At 38.8% G+C, this 21,204-nt stretch overlaps 1 protein-coding gene across 20 annotated transcripts in view; it reads left to right on the top strand.

The window, feature by feature from the left end:
• Window positions 1–21,204, top strand: part of SCMH1 (Scm polycomb group protein homolog 1) — a 177,267-nt gene that overhangs the window by 72,589 nt on the left and 83,474 nt on the right. For all 20 annotated transcript variants that reach the window (XR_008918129.1, XM_007492915.3, XM_056825235.1 and 17 more), the window contains 2 exons: window positions 2,770–2,858; window positions 3,089–3,332. Coding sequence is in view for 19 of the 20 variants with exons in the window: in XM_007492915.3 (XP_007492977.1) it covers window positions 2,770–2,858; window positions 3,089–3,332 (333 nt within the window). In the remaining variant the exon portion in view is untranslated. The remainder of the gene's footprint in view (window positions 1–2,769; window positions 2,859–3,088; window positions 3,333–21,204) is intronic.

Genomic DNA, 21,204 nt, shown 5'->3' with positions numbered 1-21,204 from the left:
GGCTGAGCTGCCTTCTAAGGAGAACCAAGATGAATCAGTGATGGAATAAGAAAAGAACTATGAAAAAGGCTTCCACATGAATTTGAATGTATGTTAGAGTCAACTAGTATAAGAGGCTTGTGGGGGCAATTGGGTGGCTTAGTGGATTGAGAGCCAGGCCCAGAGTTGGGAGATACTGGGTTCAAATCTGACCTCAGATACTTCCTAGCTGTGTGACCTTGAGCAAGTCACTTGACCTTCACTGCCTAGCCCTTACCATTCTTCTGTGTTAGAACCAGTACATAGGAAAGTAAGTGTTTAAAAACAAACAAACAAACAAAACAAAACACATAAGAGGTTGCTAAAATTTTCTTAAAACTATATGTTAAGTTATGGGATGATCAAATGCACTCTGCTACTAATAGGAATTGGCATCCCATGGAATTTATGAAAAAGAATGCTATCCACATCTAGAGAAAAAACTATAGGAGTAGAAAAGCAGAAGATTAGCATGTTTTATCACTTGATTATATGGGTATATGATTTGGTGTGGTGACTTTTTTAAAAGATTACTCTATTACAAATATGAATAATATGGAAATAGGTTTTGAGTAATATTTTTTTTAAAAATAACAAAAAATGGGTTAACATATAGTTTGCTTTTTTAAACCCTTACCTTCTGTCAAGGCAAAAGAGTGGTAAGGGCTAGGTAGTGGAGGTTAAATGACTTGCCCAGAATCACACATCTGGGAAGTATCTAAGGCCAAGTTTGAACCTAGGACCTCCAATGCTGAGTTCTCAATCTACTGAGCCACCTAGCTGCCCCACCATGTTGGATTTTTTTATCCTCATTTCTCTGTGGTTACTAGCAGTAGAAAACCAGAAATAGAGCTATCCGTTTACTTCAATTTGGAATAGGAGAGGTTAAAGTTGGGAGTGTGTATTCCATTCTTCAATAGATGTGGGATAAAAAGAACCCAGGTGGATGAATAATGGACAAAGGAGTAAAAGATCCAAACCCTGAGGGAGGGAAGGAAGTAGGTCATAGATACCAGGAAATTTCTCCAGAGATCAAGAAACATGACTTGAGGTTTAAGACAAAAAGAAAATTGCCATCTTCCCCTCCTTAGCTATTCTCCCCCATCTCCTTTCCACACTTTGATTTAATAATAGTTATTATTGACTTCACTTGAAAGTACCTGTTCTTAAAAATGTTCTCTTCCTGAAGTTCTGTTTGTACTTAACTCTAGTCCTCAGAAGCTTTGATGCAACTCATCTACCAAGGTGGGGTAAGATAAGTGTTAAATTTATTTGTGGTTGAGACTGAAATATATTAATAGGTAGTCACCAGGGATTTAATTTCTAAATCACAAAATGAATTACTAAAATAAAATGTAATTTATGGTAGTTTTATTTACAATAGAGGGAAGATATTAAGGAATGAGAGAGACAGAGACAGAGAGACAACTCCAACTTCCTCCGAGCCAGGTAGAAATTCTAAGGCCCTAATCAGGAGAAACTAGTCTCAAGATGATGGGCCTTTCTTGGCAGAGTTACTAAGTCAAGCCTTTCACTCACCAATGGTGACCATCTAAAAGGAAAGCAGTCTGAGGTCTCCTGTATGAGCTCCTCCAGAGGTCCAGTTCCACAGCCAAGTGGCTTCACTCCAAGTCTGAGTGTCCGTCTTCCCTCCATCTTCGAGGGACTGATCCTTCACTCCAAGCCCGGATGACTGACTGTTTTCTTCAGTCTTTGTTTCCTCTGTTTAAAGACCATTTTCTCTTGTCTTACCTCCCCTAAATTTCACGTCTACCAATCACAGCAGACGCTCCTCTCCAGGACTGCCCACTCTTTCACTGATCTCCCACTCAATGCATGAAATGGGTATTTACACCTTTTTTGTGGTTAGTTATACCTTTTGTGGTTAATTAATACCTTTTTTGGTTAGTTCACCTTTTGTAGTTAGTTAACAGCTTTTTGTAGTTAAAATGGGTAGATCTACTTCTAATACTGAGTTACCACCTTTTGAGGATTAAAATCTAAAAATAGATTGTGAATTACAACTCAATTTTCCCAATAAAGGAAGAGCTAAGTACCTTCATTGTTACAATCAGGAGATAGCTAAATCCAATCTTCACATAAGGAAGAGATCTGGGAAATTCTTGGGAAGTGTCAGGAATGGGAGAGGGAAGAAAGTTCTGTCTAGAAGAACTATAATAAAAAGAAACTCACTTTATTTCAATGATTGAATTATATTCTGCCACTCTTGGACCATAAGCAAGTCATATAACCTATAACGTTTATGGGCCTCAGTATCCTCACTGGTAAAAGGAGTGAATTGAACAAATTGATCTAAGGACCCCTTCAACTCTTTTATTTTTATTTGATTCTGAGTTTCCTGAACAAATACCGAACACTAGAAAAAGCCCTCATGGAGCCAGACATGTCATTTGTACTAAAGTAAACCAAATAGAAATTCATGTTGGGGTAAATACACTTCTTTTCATAACCATTGTGTATCAGCTTAAGTAATTATTTTTTTATTATATAATTTTTCTTAGGGTACTACTGTTCAGCTTGGCACTACTCACTATCTCTGTACTACCTCTCTGGGATTTTGTGAGGAAAATTCCAGAATTTGGATGGGAATAATAAAATGGAGTAGCAGCTGGTGGGTTAGACTCTAGCTTGAAAATATAATTAGTAGCTGGGAAATATGATGATACCTGTCATGACTAGTGGGATTCTCTGGAGTCTCACTGTCATCCATTTCCTCTTCTATTGCTTCAGGATTTCGACTGAATGCTTCCTCCTGGCCTATGTTCCTCTTGAAGACACTAAATGGAGCAGAGATGGCTCCTGTTCGGATTTTCCACAAGGTATAGTGAATTTCAGAGAACCTTCACCTTTGGATACTCATACTCTCAAGACCTGATCAGGTCCTAGGGCTGCTCCCAACATGTGATGAGTTAGGCTGCTAATGTTGCCATTTTAGACTTAATCCACATCATAAAACTTACACAGTTGCCTATGAACCACTAAGTGAGGTAGACACAAATTGATTGATTTGCACACCTTTTATTTCCCTTTCTGTGTCTTGCTTATTTAGGAGCCACCATCTCCTTCTCACAACTTCTTTAAGTTGGGAATGAAACTTGAAGCTGTGGATAGGAAGAACCCACATTTCATCTGTCCAGCCACCATTGGAGAAGTCCGAGGCTCTGAGGTCCTTGTCACATTTGATGGATGGCGGGGTGCCTTCGACTACTGGTGTCGCTATGACTCCAGGGACATCTTTCCTGTAGGCTGGTGCTCCCTGACAGGAGACAACCTGCAGCCCCCTGGCACAAAAGGTAAGAACTGCAGATGAGAGGCCCTAGGCATGTTGCCATTACTGAGACTGAGATGATATAGAACTGAATTGCAGTTTTAGGTGGCCTCTTTTGTCTTCAGTGCATTCTTTTTGTCCAGGGAGATAAGATAGCATCATAGACTCACAAAGGAGCAGATAGACCAAAAAAAATCAGTTGAGGCTTTCTAGCTTAGTGTCTTACTTCCTCACTTCTCTGCTGGCATAGTTTATAGTATGAGTGGCAGCAACTCTGTAGGCGTACCTCATTAGCCACTGTACCTTTCCCATTATAGCCAATGTTTTTATGCTCAGTATTCATAGACTTGAACTTGGGGCTGCTTCTGGATCAGGATTGAAATAGTTGATTTTGTTGTGGTGGGGCTTGAGGTGAATTCCATGGGTTCAGAATAGGTACCCTTTGCAAGAATGCAAGACTCCCTAACTTAGCTTAGAAAGAGAAAGAGAAATTTATTAATTTGGACAGCATAGATGGAAAACCGCCTCTTAGGGGACATCAATTCTGGGGTCTTTATACTCTTTACAACAGGTGATACATGACTTAAGGGAGGGTATGCACTCAGATACAAGTGGAGTGTGGGATGGGGGGTGGGGGTCAGAATGGTGTCTTATGTCCTGAAGACATAGGGGGTGAGCCTCATACTTTAGGGGACAAATAGATGTCATAGATACAACCTGAAGGTATCAAAGCATCACCTGGAGGTATATCTCTGTGTCCATCTCAAAACCTAGGAGAGAATTCCAGGAGGACAATTCCTCAAGGGACTTTCCCTTTGATGTAGCAGGGTCTTATAAGGAATTTTTTGATGTTTTAGGGTTAGTAGTCACAAGAATGCAAGGAAGCAAAGGAATTTTCCTGCTTACAGTTTGGCCCAAAACACTTCTGTAATTTGGGGATATAATGTAAACCTAGAGTCCCACATCAACTTGACTTGAAGGAATTAATAATCATTTTATAATCTCTTTATGTTTATGTAGTGCTTTTAACTTTTTCCAAAGTGCTATTGAGACTGGGCAAAGAGGAGAACTAAGACTCCTGTCCTGGCTAGTGGCCTGTTTCTTAGCTTACTTGCTTTGACTTTGGGCAACTCCCTTCTTTATAGGCCAAATCTGTAAAGGGAGATGGTTGGAATAGATGATCTCTAACATCCCTTTCAGATCTAACCTTCTATGAATTTATAAATCTAGACATAAGGATAGCATAATTTGTCCTTCTTCAGGACCTCTAGGTCTTTTGAGAAGCAAGGGTCATTAGGAATGAGAGATTGCAATGGTGAAAACATACAAAAAGCCATCTTCTGTTTTGCCCAAGGAGAATGAAGAGAAAATGAAAACATTAGAAGTATAATAGGCAAGAGACTTGATTTTCTTGCATTTTTGCATAATTACACCATAAAAATATTGCACTATAAAATTGAACAAAACTGTCTGGACCAGATTGGAAGTTGGTGTCATGGGTTGATTATACTTTTCTGTTGTAACTGTAAACAGTGTTTATGAAGGGTTAACTCCTGGGCATATGCCTCCACATAGCACAGAAAGGATCAAGCTTTACTTTGCTGCTGATGCCCAAGTGTCTGGAGGCTATGCAGAGAGAGAATGGTGCTTAGAGACTTCACTGACCTCAAGGCTGGCAATGCTCTCCTTAGTTTACTAAAACAATGGTCTCTTCTTTACTTTCTGGGAACACCTTTGGGCACAGGAAAACCTCTATTCCCTGAAAGCCCATGGTCATTAAATGACTGGTCAACCAAAGTTCGAAGAGCCCATGCTATATGGTGTGGTAGTGGTGCTTTGGAAGCCTGTCTGCACCAGGAGCTGTTCTTTTCAGATTAAAACGGACTCCCTTATTCTGGAGGTTGATTATTTAAATTTCTTTGTAGGAAAGGCTTTGCAGTGCTAACTGTTAGACTCCTGAAGCAGCCATGTACTGCTTGTACATTTCTCAAAATAGGGAGCAACTGCATATATTGGTGGTGATGGAGGGGAGACCCTGTGTCAGTGCTTCCAGAGATGTTTCTTTAGATATCTTTTTCCCTTTTGTCTTTTTCGGTATCTGCTGCACAGAATAGGTCCTATCTTTTTTTCAGCTGTGCTTGGATTTCCAGCATAAAGTTCCCCCAAATCACTAGGTCCAGCCTTTCAAATCTATATGTGGACTTTTCTGCAGACAATATTTCCAGACCAAGACTTTCAGTCATCAGACTAGCAGCTAGGCCATTTGTTTCTAGTGTTCCCTCCCCGTTGGTGCTGGCTTAGAAGAGAGTGACAAAATGTGGAAAAAATTTTGTTACTCAATTCAGCCAGATAAAACAAGATGCTGCTGCTGCTGGTGTGTGTGTATGTGTGTGTGTGTGTGTTTCTCCTTCTATTATCCTGTTGCCTTTTCCCCTCCTTCCTCCAGTTGTTCATTTGAATTCTTGGCATTTTGCAAGTTAAGCTGAGGTTGTTTTCTAGTGCAATAAATGTGGGTCCTGAACTTTTCCTTTGACTCCACCTAATAAATAGTTGGTAACAAAAAAAATGTTAAACTAAGAAAAACAGAAAAAGATGGGAGAAATGAGCATGTCTTCAAACATCTGAAAAACTATCATATGGAAAAGAAAGCTTGTTTTTATTTGGCTATTAAAGGCAGACCCAGGATAAATGGAAAAAAGTTGCCGGAAGGTAGTTTTCCCAAATGAGGAAGAACTTGGTAATAAAAAGAGCTCTCTGACATCTTCTTATGAGGTATCAAGCTTCTTTACACTGAAAATGTTCAGAGGCAGGAAGAACTTTTCAGACTGCTATGGAGTCAGTTCATAGCTCAGGAAGTTAGATGATCTGTGTGAAGAACTTGTGTAGTCCCTCTATGTATGTTTTTTTGAATGCATTTTTAGCTCCTCAAGTTCCATGCTAGTTTTATGGAAGGACGGAGGTCTGCTAGAAGGTAAATTTTATTAATTAGCATTAGTGCTAATTTGATTCATATTAATGAAGTTAATTATACTAGAATTTGAGTGGTGAGCATAAAAATTGCAATAGTAAAGATCCTGTATGAAGATACTACAAGGTAAACCTATAAAAAGGCCATGTAGCTCCTTCCTTCCTTCCCTCCCTCTTTCCCATTTTTCATTTCCTCCTTTTTCTCCCTTCCCTACTTCTTTCCTTCTCTCCTTCCCTTTTTTCTTCCTTCTGTCCTCTGTCCTTTTCCTCCCTCTATCCTTTCTTCCCTTCCTCCCTTTCCTTCTCTTTTTTCCTTCCTTTCTCCCTTTATTCTCTCCCTCCAGCTTTCTTTTCCTTTGTCTTTCCCTCCTTCCTTCCTTCCCTTCCTCCCTTCATCCCTAAAAAACGAACAAATTTTTTTTTTAATTTTGAAGGCCACATAGATAAAATTGTTTATCCACAAAATGAGAGGAGATATTTGCTCCATTCTCATTCCTAGGACTCTACATGTACTAGAGAGACCTCATTTTTAGAAATCCAGTTAAATTCAATAAATATGTCTTAGTACCTTCTATATTCCTGGCATTAAGGCCTGTGCTGTGGAGGATACAAGAGAAATATGCAGCATAGTTGCTGTCCCTTTTGAATTTATAATCCCCAACTAGAAATGGAAATATGCAGAACAGAATAAAAAATCTTTGTGGCCTGAGCAAGAGTTGAAATTTGCAAATCCCATGTTGCTATCCACTGGTGGCTTTCCACTTTCACTAATAACATGTTGTTTAACTTAACACAAAATAAATACATACTATGCCTCCATCTCTTCACCTGCTGAATTCTTGTCAGTTAAAGCCCAACTCAAATGCTACCTCTTCCATAAGACTGACATGCTACTCTCTTTTCCACCACTCGCTTCATCAATAACAACCTTCCTCACATAGTATTTTATTTTTATCTCTCAAAATTCACTTATATATTGTATATTATAATTATCTTTGCTTATGGATTATCTCCTTATTAGACTGTATACTTCATTAGGGCAAGAACTGTGATATATTACATAAATTTTGCACTTGGCCAAAATGTTGAAATTCGTGTAGGTGTGTATATGTGTACAAGGGTGGTCCTTTCATATGAGAAGAGCATGAGCAAAGACTTGAAGGTAAGTTTAAATAGTTTGGGTTAAAGAAGAAGACTATCATAACCAGCTAAGGGTTTTTGTGTTTTGAGTTAGTTTTGGAAGAGGTAAATTAGCTTTGGATTATAGAAAGCCCTAAAAGCAAGAATGAGGATGAACTCAACCATAATAGTACTGCCATCTCTGCCATCTTTGTTTTATAAGTATGTCAAATGATCAACACCACATGTAGCAATTTTAACTTATTCTGACTCAAGTAGAGGATGCCAGTGGGGAGTGAATTACCATATGTTGACCAGAATCTACCTGGTTGGCAGCAACCACTACCAGTTGTCTGAGAGCTGCCACAAGAATGTATTCAGCAGCTGCTGAATAGCCTCTTTAGGGGAGGTAATTGACCCTCTAGCTGGGAAAGAAGCCAGATGAAAGGAAAGAGGAGAGAAAATGCCTAGTTTCCCAGCCTGGAGCTTAGTTTTCAGTTGTGGAGGGAGCTGTGCTGAGATGCTCAGTCTTTTCATACATGAGTATTCTCAGTTGGCTTCCCTCACAGAATGCATGGCTACAGCAGGTCTATCCACTCCTACACTTCACTTTTATAGGTGAAATACGGCTGAGTGGATATATCAACCCAGATATACTTTCAGCATATAAGTTGTTGCATGGAGATATACACATTGAGTTATATACTTAATAATTACTCTCCTCTGTATTTTTACCTGCAACTGAAGGGAGAGCCTATGGTAGTCTCCCCATGTGCCTCACTCTTTTAAACTCTCCTGACTTGATGCTGTGTAGTTAATGTCCCTGTAGAGCTACTTCATTAAAGGGGATTCAGACTAGTCTTCTGAGACCCTCATTTATTGATCCCTAAACACTGGCATTAAAAATAAGCAGCCCTTACTCTTTCTGAGTTTGCTTGCCTACCATTTAGTTTCATCTTTCAGTTCAATTCAACAAACATTTATTGGATCTTTTTTCTATACAAAGCCCAATGTATTTTACCTATTCAGCACTCTGTGTTGCTTTGCTGACTTGTGTATACCAGCCTGATTTCAGATGATGAGAAAGAAGAAATTGAAATGAGAGGACTAAACAACTTTATCCTTTTTTTTTCTTTGGTAAGGCAGTAGTAAATGCCTGAGGCTAGATTTGAATTTGGATCTTTCAGACTTAAAGCCCTGCACTTGTGAGATTTAAAATAGTGGAGCCCATAAACTGTAGTGAGTTAAAATGGTGGAAGATATAAATTGTGATAGATATGAGAGGGTGAGTAAATTTGACCGCAGAAAATATGTTTCACTACAGTGTCTTGGTTTTTAAATCAAATATAAGGTAGTCACCAGGGAAATATTCCCAATTATTCAAATACCCAAGTCAACTGGGTTTTATAGAGCTTTTAATTAATACAAATGTGGAATTAAAAAAAAAGAGAGAAAGAGAGAAAAAGGAAATAAGTATGAAGGGCCTTAAGCCAACATGGCCTAGACCTGAGTCTTAAGAGAGAGAGATCAGTCAGTCAGTCTTTTAACACTCACCACAAGGTCTGCCTAAGCAAGGATTCTAGTGATACCAGGCCAGCATCATCTCAGCTGCTTTCACCAGCTCCCTCCTCCATCTGAATATTTCAGAATGATCCTTCCTCAATCTGAATGTTTCAGAATGACTCTCCAGCTCTTCTCTGAGCTGTTATTTTTAAGGGCAAAATCTCCTATGTCACCTCCCCTAAGTTCTTCCATCTACCAATCACTGTAAATGTTTTCCAGAAGACAGCCCATTTTGAATTCACAGCTGAGTAGATTAATCTCTTTAGTAAATCAGAAAAAAAATGATGCTGTGTCAACTAATTTCATTAAGAGAAAATCTCTGAGTAAGTTTTCACCTTTTAGGTCTAAGTAGTTTACAAGTTGCCCGACCTTTATAGGCACTTAGCATCCCATTGTATCAATTCCAAAAATAGGCATGGCTCAAAGAACTCCTTTCCTTTATAAGTATGGTTTTCAAGTACTTTCATTGTTTAGCAAGGAGTTTTCTGCCCTAAAGCAGTCCCAAGTAGGGATGGGGTAGAGATCCTCCCATAGCAAGGAGTTTTCACATTCAAGTAGAGTTCTCACTATCTGGTAGGGAATTATTTCAAGTAAGGAATTGGAGGATTCCTTAATGTGGAGTAAAATTTTTAACATTCATAAGTCTGTGAAATTTTAAGGTTTACACACTCTATCTACTGTGTCACCTAGCTGCCCCCAATAATAAAATAGGTCGAATGACAGAAAGGTCCCATATATAATAAAACATTCATAGCAACACTTTTTAGGCAACAAAAACCTGGAAACAAAATGTGCACCTAAATCAATTGGGGAATAACAGAACAAATGTTGAAATGTGAATATGATGAATATCGTGCCAAAAGAAAAGACTTTTACAAATTCAGAAAAGTATGAGAAGACATAAGTAACTGATGCAAAGCAAAACAAGCAGACCCAGGAAATATATAAATATATATACATAAGTACCATGATATAAATGAAAAATAACATGAAAAGGTAGTCAAACTCAGACTTGTTTCATTGACCACTTGATCCTGGAAAACAGATGGTTAAGAAATACTTGCCTTCTCTGGTGGAAAGACCAAGGCTAGTCATAGGTATGGAATGGTTTGTAGACTTTCAGACGTAGTTGTTTGTCCCTTAGTTTTACTGAACTGTTTTTACAAAGGATTTTTCATTTTTGGAGGGGACAATATATGGAAAAATAAGTGTAGTATAAATGCTTAGAATAGATGATGTGATTTGCTGAGGCTCTGCACAACAGGAATTCAGGTGTAGACCTAGAAAGCTGGACCTGAATTCAGGAAAATCTGAGTTAAATTTATCCTCAGTTATTTACTGGCCTTGGGCAAGTCACTTAACCTCTGTTTGCCTCAGTTTCCTCAGTTATAAAATAGTAATAATAGCAGTACCTATCTTATAAGGTTTTTTTGAGGATCAAATGAGATAATATTTGTAAAGTGCTTAGCAGAGTTCCTGGTACATAGAAGATGTTATATAAATGCTAGTTATCATTGGCTAACTATAAATCCTCAACTCTGTACCAGTTACTTCAGTTTCACATTTTTCACATTTGTCACATTTGTTCAGTTGTTCAGCCATGTCTGACTTTTCTAAACTTCATAGACCTTAACACATCAATGCTATTAGTTTTCCTCTGCAAGGAGTATTATATTTTTTAGAGGTTTATTAAGGATTAAGGATTAAAGAAAATACAGGATAAGGAAAACGTGCCTAGGCCAGAGGCCTAGACAAGACCTCACCTACATTATGGAAAGAGCTACGTCTGCTCCAAAACGGAAGTCCAAAAAGAGAGAAAAGAGCCCCAAAAACCTTTGCCACCAGCTTAAATCCTTCCTTGATCTCGGCCCACCTCAGAATTCCCGTGAGATTACAAAGCATCTTGGGGAAGTGGAACAAGGGCTTGTGAGGATTGTAGTCCCGTATTCGAGTCTATTTTTTACATTCCCCTGTTTGATCCTCTGGGAAGAAGTCCTTCCCCAAAGGATCATAAAAACATAATCAATTTAAAGATTACAATAATTTTAGGATAAGGAAAAAAAAGAACAAAACCAAAAATTACTGGACGCATTGACAGAAAGCCAGTTAGGGAGCAGTCCCCTTTGGCATGAGAGTATACATACAAATAAATGTTCAATCAACCACACCCAAAGTTCAATTTTTGTGCAACTGGCTGGTCTGGAGGCTTCTTCATGGTATCTTCTCCAACAGTTCAGTTCTGGATTCAGAGAGGTAGCTTCTTTTTTACCTAAAATTCTTCTCAAAAGGAATTTAAACTTTGCAGTTTAAATAATGATATTTTTTACAATGCAGAGGTTAAGCCTATGCAGGATCACATAGCTAAGTATATGAGGCTAAATTTGAACTCAGGTCTTCCTGTTGTCAGGCCTAAAGCTTTAGCCACTGAGCTGCCTCCTCAGTTTCACATCATACAACTAAATTGACATTTGATCCATTCTCAACTTAAATGCCTTACTAGAGATGTTCTGCTTCCTCACAGCATCTACAAGTTGACTAGAAATTGATGACTATGCCTTAGAGTCAGGGACCAGAGTAATGTTATCTAGTGGTATGTAGACAAGAGCCCTAAACCTGGAACCAAGGAGAACTGAGTTTGAGTTCCTTGATCTGTTACTGTGTGTATAGAAGCAGGTTTTTATAAATCAGTCAGCAAACATTTATGATACTCACTTTCTATGTGACCTTGGATAAGTCATTTTATCTCCCTGGTGTAAAGATTAAAATTTAGGGGAGACGGGGAGACTGAGGCAGCTAGAAATTAGTTTCTCTCTGCAAGGAGTATTATATTTTTTAGAGGTTTATTGAAGATTAAGGATTAAAGAAAATACAGGATAAGAAACACGTGTCCAGGCCATAGAGTGGCCTAGACACAACCTCACCTACATTATGAAAAAAACCAGGCCTGCCCCAAAATGGAAGTCCAAGAGTCTCTCAAAAGCCTTTGAATCAGCTTAAATACCTTCTCGATCTCGGCCCAGGTGAGATTACAAGGCATTCTGGGGAAGTGGAGCAAAGATTTGTGGGGATTGTAGTCCTGTATTCGAGTCTATTTTTTACATTCCCTCATTTTATCGTTTGAAAAAAATTAATTTTTTTACAAAGGATCGTGAAAACATAATCAATTTAAAGATTACAATAATTTGAGGATAAGAGAAACAAAAGAATAAAACCAATAATTGCTGAACGCATTGACAAAAAGCCCGTTAGGGGGCAGTCCCCTTTGGCATGAAAGTATACATACAAATAAATATTCAATCAACCACACCCAAAGTTCATTTTTGTACAGCTTGTGGTCTGGAGGCTTCTTCATGATGGCTTCTCCAACAGTTCAGTTTCTGGATTCAGGGAAGTAGCATCTTCTTTACCTAAAATTCTTCTCAAAAGGAATTTAAACTTTGTAATTTAAATAATGATATTTTTTTACATTTCCCCGTTAAGAGGGTGATATTAAAAAGAAAGGATTACTTAGGGATGCATGGCTGAGGTATGAGGTATATGAATCAATTGGCAAGAGATATTAAAAAGACATCAGAAAAATCAAAAAGAAAAGAAAATTTTCTGGATGAAAATATAGACTATCAAAGTCTTATGTGTAAAAATTCCAAGTAGAAGAAAAATAAATCTATAACAAGTCCTTCAATCAGGGCCCAATCAAAATGATCTAAGTAATGATGCATTTACCCAGTCAATAGCCAGGACTACAGAAAGGTACCACACTATGAGAGGCAGAAAAGAAAGGAACCAGATTATAGAAGCCAAGTAGGAGCCAAGGCTTTGGGGATACTCGTCTGTGAGTATCTTCAGAGTGAGTGTGGACACAAGGAAAGCTTATGTCTTAACACATGTTAAACATAGTAACCTTGAGTCTTTACACTAGGTTCAAGACCTTTGTATTGGCCTAGAAGTGCATCAATCCATCCTGGATTGGCCTTTCTTTGGCTCTGTGCAATGGCTCTTGTGTGTATATCTTGTCCTGGAATCAGACAGAATCATTAAGCAAAATCCCATAATTTATTTAAATAATTAGTGGCATCATTTTTATAGACACAAGCTTTTTGGGCATGCTCTGACAAATGTATTTCAAACTTGTAGCACTGAAAAGTCAAAAAGTTAAAGAAAATCTTAATGCTGGTGACATATGCTTCAAATATAAAAAGGAGAGAAAAAATAATTAAAAAACTGAAAAAGTATATTGCACATGCAAGAAAAATATAATAATAAAAGAGCTTTTAAAAATTCAAAAATATAGCTTATAATCATTGACACTCTGTGTCAGCTAAGAAAATATAAAATGCAAGGCTTTCTCATCAAAAATGAGATCCATTTCCTCTTAATATCTGGCCATGATCACTGTCAGTAGAAGGCAAATGAATTGAACAAGGTTAACAATTTTTTCATCTTTAAAAATACAGTAGTAGAAATATGTAGATATCAAAATCCCCAAAATTCTCAATAGCCCAATTAATTACAATAGCAAACAAACACACTTTCATATTTCACATAAGTTACTGTATGACATTTTAAAAACCTATGAATTGATGGACATTTGTCACAATTTTTACAAACATAGCAATCCTTCAACCTTGGTATTTAAACATATTTTTTAAAACAAAGTAAAACTCATCTTGGGTTAAGAACATAATCAAGAAATCTAGATATCATTCTGGTGCAAGTAAAATAGTGAGCTGAAGAGCATAAATAAAGGGGTGCTCCTTTTTTGGAGGCTTTTAGGGATACAAATGCCCTGAGATTAACTGCCCAACTTCCATTCACATATTTAGAAATGCGGGAAGGTTGAGGGTTATAAAATGTATTTCACTTCAGCTAATGGGCCTTAGGGCAGGCAAAAACAACCAGATTGTTAAAAAAAATTCCAAAAATCATATTTTAAAAACCCTTAAAATCAAATCAGATATTTAGCACATTAAATTTTCCAAGGTTGTTAATACAATTATAACCAGTTCTGAAGTCCATCTATCTTCAGCAAAATAGAAAAAAGCTGTTTTTTCATATATGGGCTTATTCACAATAATATTTGTTCAACACAGTTATAGGGGAAAAACAACAGAATTTCAAAACTCAGTACATTCAAAATAAATTCAATCAACCTTCAGTTCAAGCAGAATAATTTTCCAGTAATATATGAACTTATAATCACAAAGTTAAACCATAACAAAAAATGCAATAGAATACAGAGATTTTTATAAACCATTGGAGTCTGAAATGCCTTAGAATATAGCCTTTAGTCTCTTCAAAGTTCCTTGGAGTTTGTTGGTTTGTTTGTTTGTTTGTTTTTAGTTATCCATTTAAATGTCTATTGTCCGAAGGTAGAGTAGTAAAGGCTAGGCAATGGGGTTCAAGGGACCCATCCAGGGCCCCACAGCTGGGGAGAATCTGAGGCCAGATTTTAACTAGAGACCTCCCGTCTCTGGGCCTGGCTCCCAGTTCGCTGGGCCACCCATTTTCCCCTTCAAAGTTAGTTGAATTTTCTCCCTGACACGCAGGTGAAGTTAATGCTATTACCAGAACAGTCAAAAGGTATCCTTTTAAACCCATTGCTTTTTAGGTTTCTGTTTGAAAAGATCTGTTTCTTCTCTCTAGTCTCTCTTTCCCCTCTCCCCTGATATGATCCTTCCTCCTGCCCCAGTCCAGTGGAGCCCAGGCCACCCACGTAGAGCCAATACACCCCTTTGCTCAGAGGCTTAGCCTAAGGGAAAATTTCCCGGTCTCTTTTCCCTCTTGTCTCTCCCCTCCGCCCACGTAGCCAATACTGTTACCAGCTGGTCACAATGAGTCCTCAGCAATCTGCTCCAAGGATCTGGGTGATGAGCCGTCTATGTGGGAGGCCAGATGGGTGAGAGACAGACCGCCGGGGTGGGTCAGGCCCGGAGCCATCAGGTGAGAGGCCAGGAGCAGAAGCAGGAGCTGGAGCGGGCCGCAGGCAGGAGCTGATCAAGATGTTTTTCTAAAGAGCATCTTGGAGAATCATGGCTTTTAAAAAAAATCTCTAGGCTAAAAAATTTTTGAGAAGTTCTCATCCAATCTAGTGGTCGCCATCTGTAACAGTTAATATTTAGGGGAGACAGGGAGACTGAGGCAGATAGAAATTAGTTTCTCTCTGCAAGGAGTATTATATTTTTTAGAGGTTTATTGAAGATTAAGGATTAAAGAAAATACAGGATAAGAAACACGTGTCCAGGCCATAGAGTGGCCTAGACACAACCTCACCTACATTATGAAAAAAACCAGGCCTGCCCCAAAATGGAAGTCCAAGAGTCTCTCAAAAGCCTTTGAATCAGCTTAAATACCTTCTCGATCTCAGCCCAGGTGAGATTACAAGGCATTCTGGGGAAGTGGAGCAAAGATTTGTGGGGATTGTAGTCCTGTATTCGAGTCTATTTTTTACACTGGGCCTTGGTTTCTTTATGAAATGAGAGGATTGGACTAGTCAGTGTGGAAGTTAGGTTAGGGTGCAACTGGGAAAGTCTGCTTGGAGAAGGTGATATGGTAGCTGAGATTGAAAAGAAGCCAGGAGACAGAATGGATCAGCAAGAGCATTGCAGCTGCAGAGGATAGCCAGTGAGGATGACTAGCATTAGAATCTTATGGGAAGAACAGCAAAAGGCCAATATTGTGGGATCCTAGAGTACGTGGAGGGAAGTTATAAGGACTCAAAAAATAGAAAGGGTTCAGTTTATGAAGGACTTGAAAAGTCCAACAGAGGGTTTCATATTTGACCCTGAAGGTAACAGGGAGATACTGGAGTTTATTGAAGAGAATGGTGACATGTGTCAGTCTGACTGATGTGGATCTGACCTGAGAGACTAATGAGACTAGAGTGAGGTGATTTAGTAAGGCTTTATTGGAAGAAAGGGGTAGAGAAGAGGAACAGCAAGGGGAAGATCAACACCAATAAAAATGGCTGCTGAATCTCCACCTGAGTGGGGAAGGGTGTAACTAACCTCTTATAGAGTTGGAGGAATAGGGGGTTGTCAGGAATGAGGTAACTTGTGTTGTCTCTCTTGGTTACCTCTGGGCGAGGTAAACTACTTGAATTAAGTTCATTGGATGTTCCTGAGAGGGTGGGGACCTCAGTCTCTTGGGGGTGAGGGGTTTGGTTCTCAGTCTGATGCTCAGCCATGCAGGGCAGGCTAAGGAACAGAAAGTTCTGGTGTTCAGGTACATGTTCAGGTGCTGCTGGGACTTTACAGTTGTTGGGGAGGGGTGGTGTCTTCTTACCATGGCCTGTCAACATGGTCAGACTTATCCTTTGGAAGATCATTGTGGTACTGAGTGAGAGATGGTAGAGCCCTACACTCTCCCTACTAGTGGGGAGACCCCTCCCCAGAAAGTTAAAGCAATAATCCATGTGTGAGGTGCCCCAGGTATTACACAAGGTTCTTGAGAACACAAAGACCAAAAGCATGTTAAGTAGTTCCTGCCTCTAAGAGGCTTACATTTCCCTTACAAAAAGAAACAAATACATATATAATGTATACAAAATATTTGGTAGGACAGAGAGGAGCTAACAACTGGGGAAATCAAGAAAGACCTCTCATAGGGGTGCCATTTGTATTATTGGAAATTCAAAGAGTAAGAGGACCTAAATCCATATTCTGCATCTGATGTTTACTTTCTATGTGACCTTGGATTGTAAAGGATAATTTTAGCTTTGTGACCTAAACTATATTAATTATTGGTCGCCATGGATATCCCAAATAATTTTTAAAAAATTTACCCAAGTCAGTCTGGAAATTTATGGTGATTTAATTAATATAGTGGAAAGAAATTTAAGAAGGGAGAAGGAAAGTGTGTGGGATTTCTCCTGCCTGGCTTGTGCCAGGTGGGAAGATTAGAGGCTCTAGAAGATAAGGTTTTGGAGAGTAAAAGAGGAAGGAATCAGCCTGAACTCCAAGAGGGCTCAGCCAAGATGCCTGAACCTGAATTAGCTCAAGGACAAACTCACCACCAAAACCCAGACAAATAGCTGCCACCACGCCAAGATGTGGGAACACTTAGCATGCTACCAGCCAGAGACACCTCTCCAGAAAAAGAGGCCAAAGAGAGGAAGTGACGTGCCCTATATAGACGGTTTTATGTCACTTTCCAGTGTCTCATCTGTACCGATGTTAGCTTAGCTTTGACTTAGGACAGCCCAGGGGTCTGTCTGCTATTTCTGCACATGTCTGTTGAAAGTCATCTTCTCCGATACTTAATCCTTGAGTATGGTGCAGACATTCCTGACCTTGTTAAACTAAGTAGGGTGGAGAAATGTAGAGTTCCCAAGATTTGATTCTGTTAGACCAAGTATCTCTATTGTTACTAATCAGGAAATAGCTAAATCAGATCTTCTAAAGTATGCTCTGAGTAGGGTGGAGCAGTTTTAAATTTGACAGGATGAGTCATTTTTTCCTCCCTGGGCCTCAGTTTCTTTATAAAGGAAAAAGATTAAATTTTTTTTAAAAAGGGAAAAGATTAGATTGGGGTTTTTTTTTTGTCCCTTTAAGCTCTTTATCTTATGGGGGAGAAAAAAACAACTTTAAGAGAAAATAGAACTAGCTAAACCTACTTGACGTTTTTATCTCTAAGTGCAATATATTACATTTTCCCCACATTTGCTTCATTGTTATCTATGAATATGTATTACAGACGCTGTATGAGATACTCTGCAAAATTTTATAGAACATAAAAGATGCAATCCCTTTCCTTCAGGGACATCAGTCAAACAGAAAACATTCATCTGGAAGAAAATCAGAAGTAATGGGTTTTGCTGATCATTAGTGAGCATATCGTTCCATGATATTATACAAGGTTGTGTTGAAGAAGTGAGATTGAATAGGGAGGCAGAGGTGGCAGATGACTCTTCATGTCCAGTTTTTTGAAACCCTAACTCTTTGGATAAAGTGGCTAAAACATGAGATTTCTAAGTATATTTGTGGTAGAGTGGTAAGTAGTTAGACTTGGAATCAAAGACATTCAAAGAACATGTAACCTGGAGAAGAGAAAACCAGTATTTATTGAGCACCTTGTGTGCCAGGCTTAGTAGGATAGCTAAGTATTGGGAATACAAGTGCAATGGATGAAACAAACTCTATTTGCATTCTAATGGAATATTCTCAATGAAAATTACTGTATGCAAGGGCAGCTAGGTGATTCAGTGGATGATAGCTCAATAGGTGGCTTACTAGGCCTAAGATGTTGGGGGTGGGAAACCTGGGTTCAATTCTGGCCTTAGGCACTTTCTAACTGTGTGACCTGGGGAAGTCATTTAACAGCGTTTGTCTTGCCCTTATCCTTCTGTCTTAGAGTTGTTACTAGAGTTTAAATTGAGTAACTAAGTCCAAATGCACATATATATTATATATAGCATATCTATAAAGTTAATGAGTACAAATGTATACAAAGTAGTGAAATACAAGGTCGTTTAGGAGAGAGGACACTAATTGTTATGGGAGTGGAAGGTGGGAGTGTGGAAGTAGTTGTCAGGAAATGCTTCAAGAAGAACATTATGTTTGAGAAGTGTCTAAAAGCAAGGGAGGGTCTCTCTGAGGTGGAGCTAACAAGAGGAAGACATTTCAGGGTAGTGCCAAGGAGATGGAGTGTTGTGCTTGAAGAACAGAAAGAAAGTCAGTTAGGCTCAACTGAAGTGTGCAGGAAGGAAAGTAATGTACAAGGAAGCTGGAAAGGTAGGTGAAAACCAATTCATAAAGAATTTAAAAGCGGATTAGTTTATATTATATCAGAGAGACAACAGAAAGCAACTGGAATTGGTTGACTAGGCCACACATAGTTAGATCTGCATAAAGGGAAAATTACTTTGACATCAGGTGAAGGATGGACTAGAGTAGTGTGACAAGGAAATCACTTTAAAAGACTGATATATATTAATTTAAGGTCGCCAAGGAATTCAGCTATGTAATTCCTAAATGAAAACTCAAGTCAGCAGTCAACCTTTTATGGAGTTTAATTACAAACAGGAGGAAGAAAGGTATTAGAGATAGAGAGAGGAAGAGAGAGAGAGAGAAAGAAAGGGAGAGAAGGGAATAGGGCTTAAATACCCCTTCTGTTTAGGCTGGGCCAAAAGGCCCAAGCCCTTAGATAGCTGAGTCAAAGAAAAGAGATCAGTCCCTATCACTCACGTGACCAAAATGGAGAAACAGTCTCAGGGGCCTCCACCTCCAGCTTCCTTCAGAGCCAATCCTCAAAGCACCACCTCTCAGACCAAAAACCTCTCCAACCCACCCCCCCCCCTCAGTCCTCAGACCCCTCTCTCTTTAAGGAAACCATCCAAGTTCCCTCACCTCAGTTCTCACATCTACCAATCACTGTCCATGTCTTCCCTGTGCCAATGGTGGCTCTAGCTTAACCCAGGACCGCCCAGAGGTCTGTGGCTTTGCACATGTCTGTTGAAGGTCATATTCTCAAATAATTAAATCTTGATCCTTTGCTGCAGCCCTTCCTAAATCCTGTTAGGACTGAGTGGGGTGGAAATTGTATTTTCCAAGACCTGGTTCTGTCATTCCAAGTATCTCTATTGTATCAATTCTAAAATCAATCATGACTCAAAGAACTTCCTGTTCTATGCTTAAGCATAGGTCAAAGCCCTTTCCATTGTTCAGCAAAAGGTTTCTGTCCTAAAGTAATCTTAAGAAGGGAGGAGGAGGAACCTCCCATGCCAATGGGGTTCACATTCCAATAGAGTTCCCACTATCAATAGGAAATTTTTCAAGTATGAAATTTCCCAATGGTGAAATTTCCAACATTTATAAGTCTAAGAAATTTTAAGGTTTACAGTAGGGAGAGACCTGAGGCAGACCAATGAGGAAGTTGTCAAAGTACCCTAGATAAGAGATGACTAGAACTTGAAACAGGATGGAAACACTGTGAATAGAGAAAAGGGCTTGTTAAAGCAGAAATAGCAAGGGTGGGGAAGAGTCCAAGATCATTTTGAGGTTACAAACCTGGGAGCCTGGAAATAGTATCCCAAAAGTCTTAGTGCATGTTTAAGCCTTAATAGCTTAAAGACTTTTGTGATACTCCATATCAATCTGGGACTTATTTGCATAGAAATGATCATTAAATCCAAGTAAACCAATGAGGTTTCAGAGAGAATATAGATGGAGAAGAGGAGAGAGCCTAAAACAAAACACTGGAAAGCACACACACAAAATATGTGATGTAAATGGTGAGCCCGTAAAAGGGGCAGAGAAAGAGAATTCAGAAAGGATTGAGGACGGAGAAACAAATGGATTTGACAGTTTGGAGATTTGAAGAGAGTAGTTTTAACTGAAGATTCTTTATTCCCTGCCTTACCTCCCAACATGATTATAAACTATATGCACTTAAACACAAATGCCCAATTCAGAAACCTGTGTCATTCTTTTTATGACTGTATCTTGTTTTAGTATCCCCAGTGCCAGACATAAGAATTTTTTCAGTTAAGTGCTTAATAAATGTTTATCAAACCAGATTGATCCCATGTCAAACCAAATTAATTTATTTTCAGTATTTATTTGTAGCCTGTCCTGGGTGTCCTCTTTTCCTCCCAATTTCTCTTCCTGATTATCCATTTCCCACAAGATATCATTTCTCCAGGATGACTTTGAAAGGTTTATTAAATATGCCTCAAACATATATTCAAAAACCTTAAGCAACCTTTTTGTGCATTGTGGACATGTGGTTGAATGACTTTTGAGAAGCAGGCTTAGAAATATACCATGAATTGGGGGCAGCTGGGTGGCTCAGTGAATTGAGAGCCAGGCCTAGAGATGGGAGGTCCTAGGTTCAAATGGGGCCTCAGACACTTCCTAACTGTGTGACCCTGGGCAAGTTATTTAACCCCCATTGCTTAGCCTATACCACTCTTCTGCCTTGGAGCCAAATCACAGTATTGACTCCAAGATGGAAGGTAAGGGTTTTAAAAAAAAAAGAAATATACCATGAATTAATAAATGCCTAATGAGAGATATCTCACTAAGACTAGCAATGTTGAATAAACCCTGATAATATTTAATTGTAGAATTTCTCCTTCACTCTCTCAATCATACTCTCTAGATCTTCCTTCCTTTCTTTTTTTCTCACTGTTTTTCTCTCATTCTCTTTCCTTCTTTCTTTTGCCTCTTTTCTATTTGTGTGATTTCTTTGATATGAGTCACATGGATACTAAGTAAATATTATAGTACCTCACAAAATGAAGAGTTGACTGT

Source organism: Monodelphis domestica, chromosome 4 (genome assembly GCF_027887165.1).
Source record: "Monodelphis domestica isolate mMonDom1 chromosome 4, mMonDom1.pri, whole genome shotgun sequence".
In the NCBI taxonomy this organism is placed as follows: Eukaryota; Metazoa; Chordata; class Mammalia; order Didelphimorphia; family Didelphidae; genus Monodelphis; species Monodelphis domestica.
This window is presented reverse-complemented; position numbering and strand designations above follow the sequence as displayed.